Here is a 21,985-nt window from a genome sequence, read left to right as displayed (position 1 = left end):
TACAGTGATGTGTTTCTAATTTTCCTCCTGTTTGTACAGAAAGTAAGATAATCCCTGGGGACACAAGAGAGGAAAGAGAGAGAGAAGGGAGGGTGAGGTTGTGCTTTTGTCCTTTTAGGAAAATATGGGAGGGTCCACTTCAACTCAAGCCCATGGGATTTCACAAGTGCTCACATGTGGCCTGGGAGGGGATGCTTTGATTAGGTGCTGAGTCTTGGGAGCGGTATGGCATGGGCATTACCACCGGAGGACTGAATGGAAGAGCCGCAGCCTACACAAGGTGATAAAGGATGGGTATTCCACAGTCCTTCTTGCTGTTGAATTGAGAAACCTTGATTTTCCATGAATTTTCCATCAAAATTAAAAACAAACACCCTTTCGCTGACTCTATAACACACTTCTTTAGGCAAATGATTAGGGAATGGGTTTGGGGTTGATTTCCTCTAGAAACCTCAGTGTAAAAATTAGTCCTTAGATGAAATTAGGAGATTTGCTAGTACGCTGATCATCCACTCGGTGTTTTTCAGGCTACTGAGATGGGTAATTTGGTCGGTGCTGAGGAAACTGAGCAACCCTCTGCATGCCTGACTCTCAAAGGGAAGATGTGAGGGAAACTGTCCTAATGAAATACTCTCATGGGCCAGACATCTTTACAGATGCTGCCACGTGATTCATTACACTCCTTTCACCACATGAAAATCGTAATGTCCTTACACAAATAGAAGGCTTTCTGATTTAATTATTATTTTAATCAAACACTGTTAGATAATCCTAAATAGGGGCAGATAAAATCAAGCATACCCAATATGGGCAAGAGAGTCGTAGGGGATGGTTATAAGAAAGAGGGAAGGGAAATAAATAGGTTAACTTTCCCAGGTCACACACAGAGATGCCCAGAGTATGGCTCTGTTCTACTTTTTTTCTGAATGGAGTAAAACAGCAGCTCCTGTGGCTCCATCACCAGTGTAGGACATCCCATTTTTCTCTAGTTGCCTTTAGAGCCATTTGCTGCTAGCCTGCTGTACAGAAGGGGATTCTATTTCACCTTAAAAAGCTCTTAATGTCAGAATTTAAATATGACTTAAATATTTTATTCTTAGTTTACAATAAGAAGAATTAATATATATTAAGTATCTAGTGTTAACGTTTCGGACTTGTTTTTTGGTTAATCATTCAGTTTTCCTTTATTTTCTTCATCTCATTTATTTAGAGCAACTATCAAGAAGGCATGAGTTTACTTTTATTTTTTCCTTATTCATTATATTCTAAATTTGTACTATTCTCATTTGTGTACCATTATACTTAAATATATAGTACTGTCTGGATTAATTACTTAATTATTAAAAACTGGAATGCACAAAGCTGAAATCCATTTGTCCGAATGGAAACTTGTCTGTTTTTTAAAAATCAGAGAGAACTTAATATTTTGTTTCTAAGTTTGCACGTATTTATTCTCCACCCTTTACCAGTTAGTGCATACTGGCTCTAAGCTAAAAATGTCCCTCTAGTGAACTAGCTTTATCAATTAATCATGGGCTTAAAATTCTTATGGTATTAAGATGATAAACCCATCTATCGTCATGTGAAATTCTTCTTTCGACATGTTGTTTCTTGTCATTTTCACAGCAACTTTCATAAAATTCTTACACTTTCTGAGTGAATTTAAGTATATGACTTTACAGCAAAATTTTTTCCAGTAAATTTTTTGAACAAGACCATTTGATAAAAACCTCGCTCTGTATCACTATAGTTTCTATGCAAGTTTCTATTTCTCATCATAAACATGAAATGTATAAGAATTTGAGAAAATTCCATTTTAATAGTCTCAAAAAAGATTACCCTTTCAAAAATCTTCAATTAGATGAAAAGCAGAAACCAATTCACTCAACCTTAAGGCCACACGCTGACACAGATGAATTAGAGAAAACAGCTCAAGTCTTCAAGTAACGCTCAGCAGCACTGCTCTCTACTCTGTCTCTAGAAAGGTTAGTACCTCCCTCAGGCAGAAGCCCTGGTCTCCTAATCAGGACATGATGAGGACGAGGGCAGTGTGATGAGGACCAGGGCAGTGTGATGAGGACCAGGGCAGAGTGATGAGGACCAGGGCAGTGTGATGAGGACCAGGGCAGAGTGATGAGGACCAGGGCAGTGTGATGAGGACCAGGGCAGGGTGATGAGGACCAGGGCAGAGTGATGAGGACCAGGGCAGTGTGATGAGGACCAGGGCAGAGTGATGAGGACCAGGGCAGTGTGATGAGGACCAGGGCAGGGTGATGAGGACCAGGGCAGGGTGATGAGGACCAGGGCAGTGTGATGAGGACCAGGGCAGGGTGATGAGGACCAGGGCAGGGTGATGAGGACCAGGGCAGGGTGATGAGGACCAGGGCAGAGTGATGAGGACCAGGGCAGTGTGATGAGGACCAGGGCAGAGTGATGAGGACCAGGGCAGTGTGATGAGGACCAGGGCAGTGTGATGAGGACCAGGGCAGAGTGATGAGGACCAGGGCAGGGTGATGAGGACCAGGGCAGTGTGATGAGGACGAGGGCAGGGTGATGAGGACCAGGGCAGAGTGATGAGGACGAGGGCAGGGTGATGAGGACCAGGGCAGGGTGATGAGGACCAGGGCAGGGTGATGAGGACGAGGGCAGGGTGATGAGGACCAGGGCAGGGTGATGAGGACCAGGGCAGGGTGATGAGGACGAGGGCAGGGTGATGAGGACCAGGGCAGAGTGATGAGGACCAGGGCAGGGTGATGAGGACCAGGGCAGGGTGATGAGGACCAGGGCAGGGTGATGAGGACCAGGGCGGGGTGATGAGGACCAGGGCGGGGTGATGAGGACCAGGGCAGGGTGATGAGGACCAGGGCAGGGTGATGAGGACCAGGGCAGGGTGATGAGGACCAGGGCAGAGTGATGAGGACCAGGGCAGAGTGATGAGGACCAGGGCAGGGTGATGAGGACCAGGGCAGGGTGATGAGGACCAGGGCAGGGTGATGAGGACCAGGGCAGAGTGATGAGGACCAGGGCAGGGTGATGAGGACCAGGGCGGGGTGATGAGGACCAGGGCGGGGTGATGAGGACCAGGGCGGGGTGATGAGGACCAGGGCAGGGTGATGAGGACCAGGGCAGGGTGATGAGGACCAGGGCAGTGTGATGAGGACCAGGGCAGAGTGATGAGGACCAGGGCAGGGTGATGAGGACCAGGGCAGGGTGATGAGGACCAGGGCAGGGTGATGAAGACCAGGGCAGAGTGATGAGGACCAGGGCAGAGTGATGAGGGCCAGGGCAGAGTGATGAGGACCAGGGCAGGGTGATGAGGACCAGGGCAGGGTGATGAGGACCAGGGCAGTGTGATGAGGACCAGGGCAGAGTGATGAGGACCAGGGCAGGGTGATGAGGACCAGGGCAGTGTGATGAGGACCAGGGCAGGGTGATGAGGACCAGGGCAGTGTGATGAGGACCAGGGTCCTAAGGCACCCAGCACCTCTGTGCCTATCACCAGGACAGCCGTGGGAAGTGACCTACCCCCTCCACATGAGACGGAGCACTCGGAGCGGATGGTGGCCCACGTGTAGCTGGACTGGGTGCTGAGCTTCTTCTCACCCCCCAACCGTGGCACAGAGTATTCCCAGGCAATGCCTGGGTTCCTTCCCTGAAACAGAAGCTATAAAAAAAGAAAGGGAAAAAGATAATGAGTTAAGTTAGAACCAATAAATAGAAGCTAATTTGTTTTAAACTACTTGAAACACCAGCCATATCCATCAGGAGGTGATTAGAGTAATAAACACTGTCCATCCTCCAAATTTTGCATTAACTTTCTAAACAGGAATTAAACTAGACACAAGGACATCTATAAAATATGTAGACATTTGACTCTTTTGCCTTACATTTACTGTTTCTTCCACAGCCTTTACCACCTAACAAGAGCATTTGGTTCTTTCCCTCTGTGTTACCGTGGGAGCCCCACCAATGCTCTCCATCTGAGCAAATCAGAAAATGATACCTAAAAAGCACCTTCACAATTCCTAGTGAGTTCCAAACCACCAAGAACAGGTGAATGGATCTCATCCATGCAGGATGAAGGCTAACTCTGAGTACTTCCTCCTGTGATGGGATGCAGAGGACTTTTGCCTACTGGCATGTACTGTATGGCTACAGGAGAAAAACATCTTACTAGTAAAGATCTCTCAGCTTGGGCACACCTGTGAGCAATGCTCAGCACATGGAATTGCATTTGGACTCTTCATCTTCTAGCTGGAAACTCGACCACATGGACCACTTACTTTTTCCTTTATAAAGGTATCGATCCCTTGACCTGGGTGAGAGGCTTTTCTGGAAACCTCACCATTAGCCTGTTAATAGAAATCCCATTTCTGAAGCTTGGAGTCTCACTGGTCCCTGATGGGAGGTTCCAGTGGATGAAGTCACTGGAGCTTCCCTAAACTCCCTGGCCCCACAGTTCCCTCCCTGACAACATAGCTCGAGTCTAGTTGGAGAAGATGCTTCAGGACAGGTATGAGCCCTGGACAGGTGGCCTCAATGTATGACCATTGAGCCACTCTGCCGCCTGACATCCTGAGCCTCTTGCATAGGAAACAGGTTCCCAACAAGCCTCAACTACCTTCAACCCTGACCGATCTCTCTTTCCTCATGGGCATTAAAGCTAAAAGCCTGAGATGGGGGGAGAGAAATAACCAAGGCAGAAATTCACAGTGAACATGTTTATAAAGGGGCGGAGGAAGCAGCTCCGGGTCAGGAGGGGCGATGGCAGTAGGACGTGTGGAGATGGGGTGTCTCCCAGGAAGATGCAAGGACACTGGGATGGGACTGCCAGGCCTGGAGAGCAGGTGGAGGGCCTGTGGATGGTTCACACCTGCACCCATAGGTGTGGGCTGAGGGGGCAACTTTTGAACCAGTCTTTTCTTTAAGTGTGCACAGAAATACAAAAAAAGTAGGGAATTAGCATGTCCACTGCCTGTTGCCACCACCTGCCCGGTCCCATGAGGACAAATTACATTGTTAGAAGATGCCCGTTTGTATGTCGTGAGCCTCTGCCATCTGGGGTACAGCACAGAGGGGCTTGCGTAGGGGGTGAGTGTGCAGTCCCCTGCCAGGCACTGGGCCCAGGTGGTGGGTTCTCATCTCACTCCCATTTCCACAAAACTCGGCAGAATGCTGGTCCCACCCAAACAGGCACACACAGAGCCACCCACAGTGGCTGCTTCTCAGAGCCACAGAGCTTACAGGAGAGAAGCAGATTTTTGTCAAAATCGACTGATCAAGATGCAAAAATGGGGACTGCATGATATGCGTAATTACAAATCTCATCCCACACCTAGAAATGAAAGGCGATCAAAACAAATCCACTGGCCCATTTAGTCTATGTATTGATTAGTTTTGTTTCTGAGACACTATCTAATTGAAAACAATTTTGTGTGGATGTAATATTTTTCCAGTAGCCTTGAACCTACAAAAACACCCTAAGACCTCAAATCCAAGCCCTGAGACCAAGAGGCTGGAACCTACCTCCACGATCAATGTTTCGTTGGTTGGCCCAGGGGAGATTAAGCTCTCGGGCTCCCTGTAGGACCGTCTGTAGTTGAAGGCAGTTCCTGAAAACTTGTACTGGCCAGGCCAGTCCACTGTCCAGTGTCCATTCAGGTAGTATTTTTTGAGTGCATTTCGCACAGAAATGTAGGAGGTAGATACATTCATTTCATAGATGCGAATACTCCGGGCTCCAGAAGGAATGATGACCATCTGGTAATACTCTAGAGCAAAGGAGACAGGAAGGGGGAGGATGTGATGCTTCACTCAGTACTGCCAAGGCAAATCCCTAAGCACCTGCTGTTCTCCATAACCAAACCTTGAGAATCAGAATTTGGAAACTGGAGATCTGTTTTGGCAATCCAGTTGCATGAGTCCTATAAATGAGTTTTTTATTTTTTTAATTGGAGCAGAGCTATTGTAATATTCACTGTGTCTAAAAACCACTTGAATTCAAATACCCTAGCAACCACTTCCAATCAAAACAGAAGGTTTGAGAAGCAAAGCAGGCAAGGAGTCTGTGTAGGGATCTCAGGACTCTGTCTGCTGTTTGCACTACACCTCCCATCCTTCCCACCAGGTGGTTCCTTTCGCCCTTTGATCAGCCAGGCAGGCAGCTCCGGTGGGTGGACTCACGGTTGGCACGGTGCTGCTTGGCATAGAGGCCCTTGTGCGTTGTGCAGCTGGAGTTATTTCCCCGGCACACACCGCAGGAGTCTTCCACAGCATCGGATCCCAGCACATTGTCACACCCCACTCTCTGTGGGACCCACGAGGTCACGTGTCATTCATGAAAGACAAGACAACAGGGACAAAGTCACAAACCTTTTCCCGTCGAGTTGAAAGTTTCACCAACACGGGAGAGTTAACAAATATTTATTGGATACCCAGTATGTGCACTGTGAGACTGTCAACTACGCTTCCATCCAAAGGAGGAGACCTTCGCATGGCAAACATACCCTGTCCTCTTTGGCGTTTTTACACGACTGTCCTACACTGAGCCCAGAATTAAACCTATCGGGTTGTCATGCTGGAGACGTGGGTAAATTTCAGACCGATATAAAGCACTTAGCACAAATGACAAGCAATGTGGCCTCACGAGTTTCCACTGGAATTCGCCTTGTGCTTTTTTGAATCGCCTTGTGCAGAGGCAAAGAAGGAACACAGGCCACAGGGCGATTATTCCCAGCAGTAAATTATGTAAGAGGCACATTTGGCTACTGTCTAGAATTTTAGCAGCTGTTTATATATTCTGTGATGCTTGCCAATTTTCCATTTCCTAGCAAAGAATATAGGCTAGCTATGTAAAAAATCCATTCAGAAATGATGGATGAACTATAGTCCACAATCCCTTGTTTGAAATCCTAGGGACAGATGCATTTCAGAACTCAAGAGTTTTTTGGATTGTGGGAAGGTAATTAACACACATATGATGTGAGAGTCCCTGCAGGGCTCCGGACAGCAACGATGTTTCTAAAATGCGCACATCTCTACAGTGAGCGGGATAAACATAACTGAAGGTAGTCGTATCAATTCAAGACAGTTTTGCCACCAAATAAATTCAGGTCAGCTTATATTTTACAGTCAAATAAACTTTCCATTTCACACATCTTTGGATTTCAGAATTACAAATAAAGGATTGTGATACTGTATCATTAAGAATACATAAAAACAATGACATATTTAACAAATCAACTGATAATTAGACACAATGGGTGGACAGTTGAGCATTTTAAGGCTGAAAGAGATCCGAACAGAATCATTTAGTCTAATCTTCATGCATTCAAACGATTACACTGAGGGTCTGAGTGGATGATTCAACTTTACTGTGGTCATGGTCTACACCTTAAAGAAAATCAGACCTGGAACCAAGGTCTTTGGACTCCACTGAATACGAATATTGAGTAACTTCTTCACTGAAAAGCCCATTATTTACATGCAATGTATCTGACCATTGCATGTAACACCCTCCCTTTGTTTATAATAAAATTCTTCCTACATCTCACTTCTGTGCCTGGTAACAAGCTCAGAACGTTGCGTTCACTTAGCCGCCTATCTTTCCCAGCATGTGTCCTGAGTCCCTCTCCAACAGAAGTGAGGTTGCCGATTTCCCGAGACCCCCTCGACAGCAGTGAAGCGGCCCCTGTCTCTGTGCTGTCCCTGCCTTCATTTACTCTGGCGCCACTGCCTGGCTACTGCCGTCTGATTGGGCGACTCTACGCGTCCCCAGTCCCAGTGCCTTCCACAGGGACATGTGGATAAAAACCCCAAGTCCTCGTCCCCACAGCAAGTGGCCCTTTGCAAGCTTCTCCCCTTCACTCACCTCCTCAGCATCCCCCAGCTCCTGCCTGCCTCTGGGTACTCTGACCCCTGAACTGGTTCCTACCATCCCATGATTTCCTGTATCTCTGTGTTCCCCTCCCTGCTTCCCCAACACCCCTCTTCCCTTTCCCTTCCCCGAGGAACCCTACAAATCTCTTAGGTCCACATCTAAGAGAGAATCAGCTCCACCCTTCCCCCCGCCATGCTCTCTGCACACGCCTCCATTGCCACAAGCCACTGCCTGTCTCCATAGATGTTCATCTGGCTTTCTCTCCCTCTGGGCTGTGATTTGGAGGGAAGGGGTGTGCTTTAAATGTCTGGTCTCTCTAGCCCCTTACAGGATGCCTGGCATAAAGCAGACTGTTGGGAGATGTTTGTTGAATGAATGAATGATCATTATTACCTCACATATCCCATCTATACAAACATTACGGCTATCCTCCGAGCATGGAGTCCCATCTTTGACTTTATTTGACAAAGAAAAGAAGAAATCAAATCCTTCTGCGATACAGTAGAGTTTGCATAAGTCCTGATCTTAAAAAGAAATACACACACAAACACAAATAAGAAAGATACTTAAGCTCTGATCATTTTTTTGCTCTAAATTTTAGATAGACTATTTTTTTTCTTTTTTGCCCATAAAATAACTCCCACACAATAATACATTGCAAAGACATTTTTATAAATTGCCTCTTTAGGCTTGGTTTTTCCCCTTGAATTTTTTAAAATATTTTTTAAAGCTTCACTATTATTTTTTTTTCGACTGTGTCCTTTATCGGTCCTTGCTCCGTACACAGTGGTTGGCACATAGTAGGCATTCAATAAACATTTGTTGACTTGAACTACATTACTGTTCACTTATTTTACTAGTATAGTTAATTACTCTTTCTAGAAATGCAAAAAGTCACTACTATTTTGTAGCAATACACAAAGTTCTTACAAATAAAGTGTAATAAAATACTCAAAATAATCACAAAATTTCTTAATAGCTAATGCATTTACTAAAATACATAGTATTTTTAAACTGATAAAGAGAATAACTTTTGGATGAAATCTCCAGAGAACATTGTTTTTTAAATAAATATAATGGATTGTCAAAAAACGCTGATACATGGAGAATATAGGTCTCATTATATACTACAGATTGGCAGATCAAGTTCATATACTCTCTCGGTAATCCATTTCAAGGATTTATGACTTATATGGCTAACATGAACTTTTGTAGAAACTTTTTTTTTTTTCCCTTTGTTCTCTTCTTGGTAAAGAAGAGAACAGTTGATACTAAAAATTTATCTGCCTTAGGAGTTTTCACAGGCCCAAGACTCATGTACAAGTATTTTCTATATAGTGCAGGATAAGAAACCCAACTGAATAATTCTAAGAATCAAATTTAATACGTGTTTCCATGATTAACGAATTTATTTACTGCAGACTAGCAAAGCCAGAAATAGCACACAGATTTTTTGAGCCCAATTTCGAAGTTCTTTCTACTCTTTTCTCCTGTGCCTTTGTTTCTCACTGGCTTAATTTTTCTTAATTTTTACTTAATTTTAGGAGTAAAAACCCAACAAAAAAAGCTTTGTTTGAAACTGCTTAAATTTTCCTTCCAGAATTTGCTGATTCCATAAAACTCTCACCATGATAACATTATATATATTGGGATGGTAAAAGTTAAGTGCCAGATGAGATGGCTCAACTTACGTATTTCTCAAGTGTTTCTTGGATAACACAGTACTCTCATTTTCAAAGAATGAGATGCTTAGGTGTTCTTTGAATTTATCTTCAAATTATGCTACTTGAGCTACTGAGTTCAAATTACTATGATCAGAAGGCCAATACATATTTCTCTTTAACTGGAGAGTACAGTCTTATATATGGTACAAATAAACTTCCTGGTTTATAAGTTGTAGATCGAGACTTTCCAGATATGTAGTATATTATCTGATTTTCCAAAAGACGTGAATTTGCTTTCATTCTCTGGCAATGCTGAGTGTTCAATGGGTGACATACTCAACACCATATCACCATCAACTACCATGATTTGTATTAAAAAAGAATTGATTCATTACCAATAAATCGTCTACTTTGAGTGCTTTATCACTTCTTTAAAGATTTCATGGTATTTTGCACATGCTCTCTATCTTGTTTGCTTTTATTCTGAGCCCACAGCTGGTCAAGTTTAGATAAGATGCCAGTGACCTTCAGGCAGACAGAATCAAACTAGCAACAGGGAAAGAACCTGTGACGTTGCCCTAACAGCAATTTAGGTCTATCCGGATGCACACTATTGATCACATAGTTCTTTAAAGAGTAAAGAAGCCCGAGGCTGCCACCAGAAAGTGGGATTTGAGATTTACCTTCTACGTGGGTGTACGGCTTCCACTTGTAGTACCATCCTCGGAACCGTTTGCTATTGTACTCGGCACACTGCAGGGCACGGAAGTCGACACTGTTATGGGGACATTTCTGACTGTTGCAAAGCTTCAGAGTTCGCGTGGATCCCCCACAAAACTTCCCTCCATTCGATGGTCTGGAATGTATAGCGTCCAGTTAGAAACCTTGCCTTTGAATAGCCACTCACCCCTCCCTTGAAATGAGGCTTATTAGGGAGATGGAGCAGATAATGTTAAAGATTTAACATAGGAAACTGGTGACCATTAAGTAAAGATACTTACCGTCACCAGTTAAAAGAAGTGCATTCCTAAGAAGGCACTGGCATTTTCTTACATATTAATGATATGGGTAGTATTTTCCTTTTCTATTGAGTCTGCAAATAATTGCAACATTGGTAGAACAGGTTAGAATATGGGAAGTGAGTTTGCACGTATTTTCTCATCTCCCTGTAGGGGGCAGGGTGAGCATCGTTGTTCTCCGAATTCCATAAAGGAGGGGATGACTACAGGAGGGCAGCTGGGAAAAAGCAGAACTGAGACTGAAATTCAACTACTTTGCTGTCCAGATGGCAACTTCTTTCCCCTACCAGCCTCTTTGCGACAAGGCGAGGACACCGGATGGGGACAGAACAAGCACTTGTCTTCCACTGGTTGGAAGAGACAGCAAACACCCCTCTCACCCCTTAGAATTCACGTGGACACACCAGCACGAGAGCACCCTGTCGATGAAGGGGACCAATCAGGTCTCATGCGTTAAAGACAGGACTGAAATAAATCATTTTACTTAGTCTTAACATAAGTTAAACACATATAGGTGCAAAAGGAAAACTGAAAAACCCCTTCATTCCACTGCATTGGTGACTGCTTTTAACATCCTCATCGTCTACAGAAGACACACTGAGACCACATGTTGTGAAGGGAAATATATTTGATGAAAAACCAAGACTTTGGTTTTCTCACATGAAAAGATTGTTCTTACTGATTCTTATCTATTGATTTGGGTTCTCTATACTTATGATTTATCTCCTTATTATAGGCAGAACCTTGGTATTTCATGTAAGCATGGTTAAAATCCAGTTCTTGAATATCACTGTTGGCTCCGTTACTTTTGCTGTGGTCAGGTAGTTATAAGCACCTTAAATTATACCACAGAGACATCGTTGTACAATAAATGCTTGAGTAAAAGGGCTTTCTGACTTAGCATTCTTTTACAGTAATATGGGGAGTACAGAATTACTTTCACTGAGCTTATGTCTACATGCTGTTTGGAAAGTTCGTAGCAGAGAGATGGGTGTTGATGAGGAGGGAGGTCCAGTGCGCTCACCTGGGGTTGGTGCAGAGCCGGTCCCTGTGAGACACCCCTCCTCCGCAGGTCCTGGAGCAAGGAGACCAAGGAGACCAGTCTGACCAGTGGCCGTGGGTGGGCTTGGGGCCTTCGTCACCATATTTCACACACTGCCCTCCGCGGCACCACTGAAAATTAAAAACAAAACAAAACAGTGATATGACTTGTGGGTAGTACATCACTACTGCAATGCTGAGCCGAGGGGAGTTTGGTCACATAGGCAGACATCAGTATCCCTTCCCTCAGGTAGCACATAATAAAAATACATTTGATGCAGCTTCTTTTCTTCTTTCCAGACCTAGCCTTGTTCTATAAATCCACATAAAGGGAAGGCACGGAGCAAAATCATTTTCAAACTTCTGTCTGAACTGCTGGAACCTAACACATGTAGTTAAGTTGTGTTGCAGGAACACTCAGTCCAATTGTTCACCTCTCAGGTGTAGGAGCTCTAACCTTTCCTGGAAACAACGTGCTCTTCACCTCTCACTGTCGGAACAGACTGACTGTCAGGTAGAAAAATCCAGTTGGAGGTTCCATGTGGCTCAACACCTTGTCATTTCTGGCCGGTGCTCTGTGCTTTTGCTCCAAAGCACCTGGGCTGGGAGCCTGGAGGTTATAAGTGATGCATATCAGAGGTCACACAGCTTTCTAAGGACACGAAATAACCCACACAGGGCTCCTCCTGTCCCTACGAGGCTGGAGATGCTATCAGCTCCCCTTTCTCCAGAGAAGTGTTCATAGATGTTAATTCTGCTAAAATCTACATGGTTTCTTCACTTCCACTACATGCAAAAACTACACAAGATCTAGCGTGCATTCAATGGTGTTGGTTTTCCCACTGATGGACCCATTCACTGGGCACAATTGACATTCTGCCAGCAAAGCGTTGTGTAGGAGTCTATAAAAATAATAGTTTCAGAAGAGCAAATCCAACCTGTCAATGTCGATATGATTGCTGAACTGTTTAAGGTTCCTTGCAGTACTTGGTGTCTACTGGATGAACTCTACTTGAGCTGCACAAAGTGCTGGGTTTTAAAGTCACTTGGATAATTCCTCTGTTGTGGTCATAGTTAAGCCAATAACTTGACTTAAAGCCTAAATGGAACCTATTTAGGTTAGATTGTTTCATTTTGCTTGGGATGTTTATGAATTACTTTAATAAAATTTGGTGTAGTTTTGTTTTAAAATTACAGAAAATGTTTATGTTTTTTTTTAATTTAGAGTTTATCCTTTTATTTTTTAATATAAGTAATTATATATAGACTGGTATTTCCTTTTCTTTCATAAATGACCCCATATTATCCACATCTTTTTCCATCCTGCTTTTTCATTTAACAATATGTTCTGTAGTTCATTCCACAGAAGAAGATAGACACATCCCTCTTTCCTCTGTTGCAGTTACAAAACGCTCCATTAGGTATATTTCCAACCAGTCCCCTTCTGATGGACATTTGCATCATTTCCAGGCTTTTGCTTTGATAATTATTGCTGCAATTAACAGTCTTACAAATGTATTTTTTTTGTTTTTGCCAGAGTATCCTTTTTTAAATTGAAGTATAGTTGATTTACAATGTTATGTTAGTTTCAGGTGTACAGCAAAGTGATTCAATTATACTTACATATATATCCATTTTTTTCAGATTATTTTCCCTTATAGGTTATTAAGAAATATTGAGTATAGTTTCATGTGTTATACAGTAGGTCCCTATTGGTTATCTATTTTGCATCCAGTCGTGTGTATATGTTAATCCTAAACTCCTAATTTACACCCCCTTTCCCTTTGTTAACCATAAGTTTGTTTTCTATGTCTGTGGGTCTATTTATGTTTTGTGTATAAGTAAGTTCATCTGTATCATATTTTTAGATTCCACATATAAGCTATATCATATGATATTCATCTTTCTCTGGTTTACTGCACTTGTATGATAATCTCTAGGTCCATTCACATTGCTGCAAATGGCATTATTTCATTCTCTTTTTATGGCTGAGTAGTATTCCATTGTATACATGTGCCACATCTTTATCCATTCATCTCTCGATGGACATTTAGGTGGCTTCCATGTCCTGGCTACCGTGAATAGTGCTGCTATGAACATTGGGGTGCATGTATCTTTTCAAATTATGGTTTTCTCCGGATATATGCCCAGGAGTATCCTTAAGTGACTATCCTTAAAAATTATTTAAGAAAACTTTTTGAGATTCTGAGGAGAAAGCACTACATCTTCTCCCAAGGAGGTTGGGGGGAATGCCTAGGTGCACGTAGACACACAAACACGGACATACATACATACAATTTGAGTCTAATTTCATGCAGGTCACAGACCTGTGGAGCCAGTCAGTGGGGTGGTCGGGGGTAAGACCCTTGTGTGAAATGGACACATAAAATGTCTACTGAAGCACCAGTTGTATTTCTAAGAACAATCCTATGTTTATCACAACTTTACATTTTACCGATGGAGAGTGTGGCTTATGAAAGAGGCTTTATCTTGGACAGTGTGATGTCATGATAAGGCTCACACCCTGTTGTGATACTGTTCAAGGAATCCATTGTTACACTTAAACCCCGTACAGACAGGGCAGCAGCATAACGAGGCACAAGAACGTACACCGTTCTTGAGGTGAAAATGAGCCCCGCGTATCACTTCAACCAGGTGTGTGACCTGGGGCACTGACTCAGGTGCCCTGAGCCTGTCCGTCCTCCTGTGAACATCAGGGATGAGGGAAACCACCAGACTGGCTTGTTCCAAAGACCCAATGCAATGACACAGGCCAAGTGCCTCGGACCATTTGCAATGTAATCACAAAGTGAGAGATGGTTTAATTTTCTACTAGGGATCATTAAAGAACCGGAATTTGCTTCAGCATGCATACAGGCTGTGGTCCTGACCCCTGTTCTGGATTTCTCATGGTATGAGAGCAGAGAAACCGAGTGTCTTTTTCCTGGAAGAGTTCTTTGGTGTACAGTGGGGGGCTGCCCTAGGCTCACCGTCCAGGGTGCCTGTGACAATTCAATGTATATAACGTTCTCAGTACAGTGCTTGCCACTGAAAGATGCACTGACCACTCAGGTTCACCAGCATGCATACCCATGCAGAGCCTCAGCATTGGTAGCTGATGGATGAAAATAGGTTCCCATCTAGGAGAAAGATGCACAGAAGCAGTACAGTTGTTGTCAGTTATCTACAGCCCATCCATTGTTCTGGAATATTCCAAAGTACTGAGATACTGACTTTTGGTAATGCATGCTTCTCAACCAATAAACCTCATGGACACTTGTGGACCAGTGATACAGGATGACACAACTAACACGAAAGGGGGCTTTTACATGAACTTCTGATGCTTGTCCCAGCATGGCCACTGGGCAGCCATTCACTCCTGGGCAGAACACTCACTGCTGTGTAATTTGTAGGCATCCAGTCCAGCTTAATGTGCTTTAATTCTTTTCAATATGAGGAAACACCAGGAAAAAAATATTTTAAAATACCAATGAAAACCAATTTAATTGCTTTTAAGGTAAATAGAACATAACAAGAATATATGGGTGGCATCACAGCTGTAACTTCATCCAAGGAAAATAGTAGATTTTAAAGAAAGTAGGACACCTGGAGAACCACACCATACCTGTGTGAACCATCACCAAGGCAACAATGGAAGGGCTGCCAATCTTTCCATAAGTAGGCATAATTTGGCAAACTATCAGATTTGCAAAATTTGGTCAGTTTTAGTCAGTTATGTGCAAAGAATCGTGATCACCTGCAGTTAATGTTCAGGTAAATCCCCTGATATCCCGTGACGGTTGGTATTTCCACATTGCAGTACCTAAGCAAATCTATTTTCCCTTTCAAGAAACTAAAAGCATTTTAATTAGACGTTTTTGTTATGGATTAATTTACTGCTGCCTACATCCCTAGAAGGATTTAAACATCAGTCTCACCCTGGGAAAGTCTGAAAATAAAGCATATTAACATGTGTAGGATGAATGGTCACTGGGTGCTATTCTTAAGCAAATTTACTTCATTTCTCTTCATTTCCTCAGTCAGCTTTGCAATAATTCAACCCAAGAGCATTATGTTAGCATTGTGTCCTAATACTTTAAATCCTTTCTCTTTGTATTCACATTTAAATATGTTTATGGTATGATAGGTTTATTTCGGACTTTAAACATTCTGGATCAATGATATTTAGGCATAGATTTCTATTTTGTACTCATTAGCATCACTAAAAAGTTCAGATACATATGGATGAAAATGGTTACAGTGACAATTTGGTTCCAATATATTTCTATCTTTATCAATAGTCTTTTATATTCTGAAAAAAATACAATCACAGTTTAAATCAAAAGGATTAAAAGATTACTCTTGACTGTTAAGATAATTTATTTTTAAGTGTTAATGACAGAATTGTCATTGCCCCCCAGTTAGTAATAAACTTGCTGTCTTATGAATTTCTTCTTTTCCCCACTAGAGCACCTCTCTCATTTTCACAGAAGCAACAATAGGTCAGAAGGATCTATTCCACAGTCTTCAAGCTGATGCTTTGAGGCTTTAACAGAACTGCTGAATGCTGGTTCTTTATTTGATTAAAAGGTAGTCAAGAGTTTAACATTTTCCTTCATTAAACAGATTCGGCCATCACCTGTTGCCTGACATTTATGTCTATTTATTCCAGGCAGCTCATCAATTATATCATTGGAAAAGTATGAAGGGGAGTCCTCTTCATAGAATTAATATAAATTAAACACAATCTTTTGACATGGGTATAGATATGGACATATATATCAGAAGGATGGGCTTAAAAAAATACCAAGGCAAGCAGAGGAAAGATGCATGGTTGAAAGACTGACATCTGAATATGACATATGTACCTAAGATTAGCTTCTTACCCTGTCACGCCCACAAGTTGTGCCTTCTGCTGCTGGCATAAATTTAGTCTCACATTTCCTCCCAATCCGGTGGCACCACAGGGCTTTACAGATATCCTAAAGGAGAAAAAAAAGGTCATTAGTATTACAAATGATCCATACAACTCTGAAAAAATATCACTGAAAAAATTAAGGGAAAAACAACTGATATAAATTGAAAGCTGACATCTACTTAGGAGTAGGTGCATATGATAGAGTGAGGATCTAGAAGACTCATGTTCTAGACTTGCTTCAACTTAATTCTATCCCTGAAGCTCTATTTATTTATATTTATTCATCATACATTTAACAAAATTACACTTTCTAAATTAAAAAGTAAAATATGCTTAATCCAGGCACTGAAGAAAACTGTGAAATATTAAAATTAAAAAACCCAGTAAAACCTAACATTTTATAATTCATCTCCATCCTACCTTTCACTAACTTCTCCTTGTCCATTCCTCTATTGAGCTATCCATTCATCCACCCACCTACTCATCCACCATCCCCAAATCTTCAATGAAGTCCTAGAATATGCCAGTTATCTTACTAGGCAGGAGGTTCCATAAGAAATATGACCAGACCTACTCTCTCAAGAATGGTCTTAGCGGGATAGATTAGCTGTAAATCACCGTGTGGTGCACATGGGAAGAGGTGCCCCTACAAGGGGAAGAACACAGTGCAGGGTGGGCTTGCCAGGAGAAAAGGGCTTTGCCTGGAGGACCCAGGGAAGAAGTCAGAGAAGATGGACATCTGAGCCAACTATTGAGCTCAAGGACAGCACATTCAAGGGAAAAGGAATGAAGGGTTCGTGCAAAGGAAGATGAGAAAGAAGAAAGACGTGTGCAGAGGAGGGAAAGCCCACATGGCTGCTTGTCAATAAAATAAAACAAGATCTGAGATTTATACATAATAAAGGCCTCTCCAAGTATAAGGAATTATTTTTACTTCTATATCCTTTTGAGCCCAAAGGAACATCTTAGTGAAGGGCAGTCAGCAGTGGGACTCATGAAATGATGGGACCTTCAGGAATGCTGGTGGTAGCTTCAACTGCACATGATGGAAACATTTCTTAAATTATCTGCACAACTGTTCTGAACATTTGAACAAGTGCTGCACTATTTCCCAAGTCATTCAATAGCTGCATCTACTGGGGTTTTTGTGTTACAAAGAAAATGCAACACAGCAAAACTTCCACCTAATATTGCTTGAAAGATGGCATTTCACGGCACTTGTGCCTTTATTTTCTGTTTCAGTGATGCTAGAGATGTGCTCACAGGAGACCTTCTGCATTGTGTGAGTGAACTCTTGAAGGGTTTCTCTTTTAATAATCCATATTAATTTTACCTTCATAAAACTAATTCTCAAATCTCCTTTATAAATGTACTTGTTATATATTTAAAAGTTAAGGAATTTGTTAAAGGCACTGCCTTATATTTTTTTCCACTTGTATGTCTCTCACTAATAAGACAGCTTTTCAGAGCATGGACTGTGAAGAAGCAAACTCTCAATGTTTTAATTTTGATATCAACTAATTGCTTTTATTTCAAGGTATTCATAGTAACCTCTTAAGATTACAATCGCTGTACCACTAAACTTCATTTTCTTGGGAGTCCTCCAGAATCATTAAGTGCTACTGGGGCAAATGTGTCACGCTGGTGGTTAGTGCTTTCCTGGCTCTCATGACATCAATTAGCATGCTGTGCTGGGAACCTCTCTTCTTGCCCAGAACGGTGGTTAGAGATCAGAGTCATAAGAGGACCACAAGGCATCCATAAAAGCAGGGGCCTGGGCATCTGTAAGTCTCCAAAGAGACAACTGGGAAGCTCTGTTTGCCTCCCGGGATGACATCGTGACAGAAACCAGGATATAAATAAAGCTCCCTTGAAACCCAAACTTGTGGACCCCGGCTTAATATCTGGGTGGAAATATGGTGGATCAAAGCCAGAATCCAGACAGTGGTGCAGGGTAGGCATACCTGCCCGTGAGTGCTGGTTCAGAGACCTACTGATTTAGGTGGCTGGGTGTGCACACACACAAACAGATGAACACACGGATGGAAGAGTGAATGATAAGTGAATGGTGGATGTGACAGAGATACCTGCTCCTGTTGTTGGGTCAGTGGGGGATGGACACAGTGTTCCAGGTGAGGGTTTGGGCTTCCGAGAAGGTAAGCCTGTCTGGTGTGAATTGGGCATGGCAAACCTGGGCAGGCAGAGTCCCGGTATCCTCCCTGAATGCAACCACCCATCGACTTGTCCTGGGGACTGAATGAAGCGTCATAGGTAGGTAATGTGCCCAACTCAGGGCCTGGCACCTAACAGGCACCAAACTCATGTCAGTGTCCTTTCTCACTTCAAAGGTGTGAGGAGATGTGAGCTCAATCCCAGCCCCCAGCCTGGGTTCATGGCTGTGGCCTGAGGGAGCCAGTGGTACTAAGTCTGGAGGCAGTTTCAGGGATGATGCAAGATGATAAAATAAATGGTGTTTTAAAATGCTAAATTATTTTTATGTATTTGTCACCAATACCTGGAACAGTGTTTAGTACCTGGCTGGCTTTCAATAAATGCTTTCTGAGTTGAACATCTGTTAGTTTGTTTCTATGGAAACCTTGGACAGAATGAGCAGGAACATTTCTAGTGTAAAATGAAATGAATAGTGATCAGTGAATTGTGATCATAAAAGCTTCTAAGATGACTTAAGAGGGTGACATTATGATATGAAAACACTACACCTAGACTACTATTCAAAGGATTTTCATAATATTCTTACATTGTAGTCTGGGGGAACATTTTGCAGAATAAAGAAATATGAATGGAAGATACTATTGAAGGCAATAGTTTTTAAGTTTTCTAAGTAAGAAGCTCTCAAGTATAGGATGCTGGTGACAGCTCACCACTAAAGCATGTGACTGTAACTCAGTCTGTGCCCAGCTTATGCCATCTGTGTATTTCAGCCTCATTCTGGAAGCTGCTCAATTCCCAATTCCAGGCCTCCAGGCAGAAATAAATCAGAGTTACAAGAGCCTTGAAATATATAATTCATGTTACTGTGTTCCAACATGTCAAAAAGGATTTGAGACCTTGGTGCCCTATAGATGTAACTGCTGGTCATTTAATAAAAATGTGACATTCCATCCTGGAAAACAAATAAAAATTCTAGTACCTCAAACAATGTTTATTTTATTATATAAACAACCAAAAACCAATTACTTCCTCTCAGTTTTATCACACTTTGACCTAACTGCTAACTTCTGGACATAATGTACAATGGTTGTATTAAATTCTGCTTTATGGTTGTAGGTCATTACGTTCTTAAAAAAACTTCAGGGTCCTCTTGGAACAATGACCCTATTAAATCATGGTTCTAGGGCCAAGAAGTTGGAATGCAATACCTGCTGGATTGGAGGGTGGGTTCCCAATTTACCAACAGTACCCAGGACACAAAGGTGATCAAATTTCAAAGTAATTCTGGCAACTTGCGTCTCAGACTGCAGGGTCAGGCCACCAAACAATGTTGACGAAGCAGAATAGGAACTTGATAAAGACACAATGTTTAAAATAACTAATACTTGACTTAAGAAGAAGAAAGTTGAGGACCACGTACAGAGTTCATGCTTGCTTTTATCTTTGCTGTTAAGGAATACTGTACTCTCTTTAATGAAGGCTCTCTCACTTGCTCTTCCTTCCCATAATTTAAGAGCTACGTTCACAATGACTTATTTTGATAATACTGACTTAGTTAAGTTTAACATCGCAACCTAATACCCCAAATAAAACAAACATTTTCAGATGACTGTGTTGGATTTATTGTGGCATTTCCATACTGTGAATAGAATGCCACCAGATTAGTTTTCTCAAACTGTCAGTATCAGACTTTCCAAAAATACAAACTAAAAATGCATATACAAATGATGTTATAATAGGATATATAATTTATTGTAATTATTTGTTTTTCAAGCAGTGGTGTGCTTTTATCACTAATTTTGATTATCAACAAGTCATCAGTGGACAGAGAAAGCCATGGCCATATATGTGTGTGGATTTATAAACAAGTATGTAAACACCCACACATATACACCAAATACACATCTATTTATCCAAAAGAAGAATGCATATGCATTCGCGTTATCTCTTAACTTTCCAAACTAAATGGCACGTGGTACTTAAAAAAGGTTCAACCTGTCTAAAACATCATCCATCCATCTATCACCCTTCCCAGCAAAGTCTTACTGAATGGGCCATAAGTGCCAAGTACTGGTTGAGGCATTGGGTAGTTTCCTTGTTATTTATTATTTTATATTCTTCAGTCAGAAAAGGGAATAAGCTCACAATATTGACTTTAATGGGTATTTTTCAAAAGGTATTTTCTCTACTGTTCATGGTGAAGTAACTGGTACCACACTTACTTTTCTACATGCAAAAACTATAAAACTGGACAAAATGTATTGGCCAGTTGTTTCAGACTCTTGCAACAAGCAACACAGTACATGGTCCTCAAGAGAAGGGAATTTGTAAGGTGGGCATCAACTTTGCCCAGCTCTCTCTCTGGGAACACTTTGCTGACCACGGTGCAAAGACATGGTTCCCATGAAGACAACAGCAGTCTCACTGAATGGAGGGTGCATAGATCAGAGTTGGGGCTGCAGAAGTAGCTAGAATTTGTGGGAATGGAACCAGAAAGGAGAAAGCTGCATTGAGTAGGGAGCACCAGAGGTCTCCATGAGGATTTCCTGCAGGTCCTTATCTGGTGAGTGAATGGTTGATGCACAGGATGAGACTCCAAGTGGCCTGGAAGAGGGCAACAGCTTTAGGCCGAAAGCTGATAAGGGCTAGAAGACAGAGATGCACAATGCTAGGAGACAGCAGTGTTCTGGCCACATAAAGTGGAGAGACTTCAGTAAGCATCCCGGGCGCCCATGTCTCATGAGTAAGAACCACAAACTAGAGTACAGGCCATGCCCTAGGGCTAAGGAAAAACGAGAAATGATGAGCCCTAAGGAAGAGTAAAACAAACCTCAGGGGATCAAAAGGATTCACCTATTATAATAACATAATATAAATACATGCAACATAAAATAACAATATGTTACAATATATAATTGTAACATATGTAATATGTTATAAATATATTTAAAAAATGGACATCATAAGTGAACAAATGGGACATTCCCTAAAAAAAATATAGACTATAAAAAAAGAACCAAATAGTAATTCTGGAACTGAAACTTAAGATAACCCAAATGCATAGCTTGCTGAATTGTCTAAACAAATGATTAGAGATGTTAGAAGAAAGATACAAATGATCACAAACATTTTATCAGAAACAGCTGAGTCCAGATGAAAATGGAATTATATCTTTAAAGTGTCTAAAGGAAAAAAAAAGAATAAACTATTTAGAATTCTGTACTCAGAAAAAGTGTTCTTCAAAACTGAGGGTGAGTTAATGACATTTTCAGATAGAGAAAACCTGACGTAC

At 42.0% G+C, this 21,985-nt stretch overlaps 1 protein-coding gene across 1 annotated transcript in view; it reads right to left on the bottom strand.

The window, feature by feature from the left end:
* The window catches only part of ADAMTS16 (ADAM metallopeptidase with thrombospondin type 1 motif 16), a 174,462-nt gene that overhangs the window by 66,182 nt on the left and 86,295 nt on the right, over positions 1 to 21,985 (bottom strand). The window contains exons 16-22 of the mRNA XM_089908358.1: positions 16,490 to 16,585; positions 11,587 to 11,735; positions 10,227 to 10,399; positions 8,273 to 8,403; positions 6,184 to 6,307; positions 5,527 to 5,771; positions 3,526 to 3,664 (exon numbers count right to left, since the gene is read on the bottom strand). Coding sequence (XP_089764484.1) covers positions 3,526 to 3,664; positions 5,527 to 5,771; positions 6,184 to 6,307; positions 8,273 to 8,403; positions 10,227 to 10,399; positions 11,587 to 11,735; positions 16,490 to 16,585 — 1,057 coding nt within the window. The remainder of the gene's footprint in view (positions 1 to 3,525; positions 3,665 to 5,526; positions 5,772 to 6,183; positions 6,308 to 8,272; positions 8,404 to 10,226; positions 10,400 to 11,586; positions 11,736 to 16,489; positions 16,586 to 21,985) is intronic.

This window comes from Delphinapterus leucas, chromosome 3 (assembly GCF_059928025.1).
Source record: "Delphinapterus leucas isolate spDelLeu-1000000601 "Yukka" chromosome 3, BTC_Dleu_Yukka2, whole genome shotgun sequence".
Lineage (NCBI taxonomy): Eukaryota > Metazoa > Chordata > Mammalia > Artiodactyla > Monodontidae > Delphinapterus > Delphinapterus leucas.
This window is presented reverse-complemented; position numbering and strand designations above follow the sequence as displayed.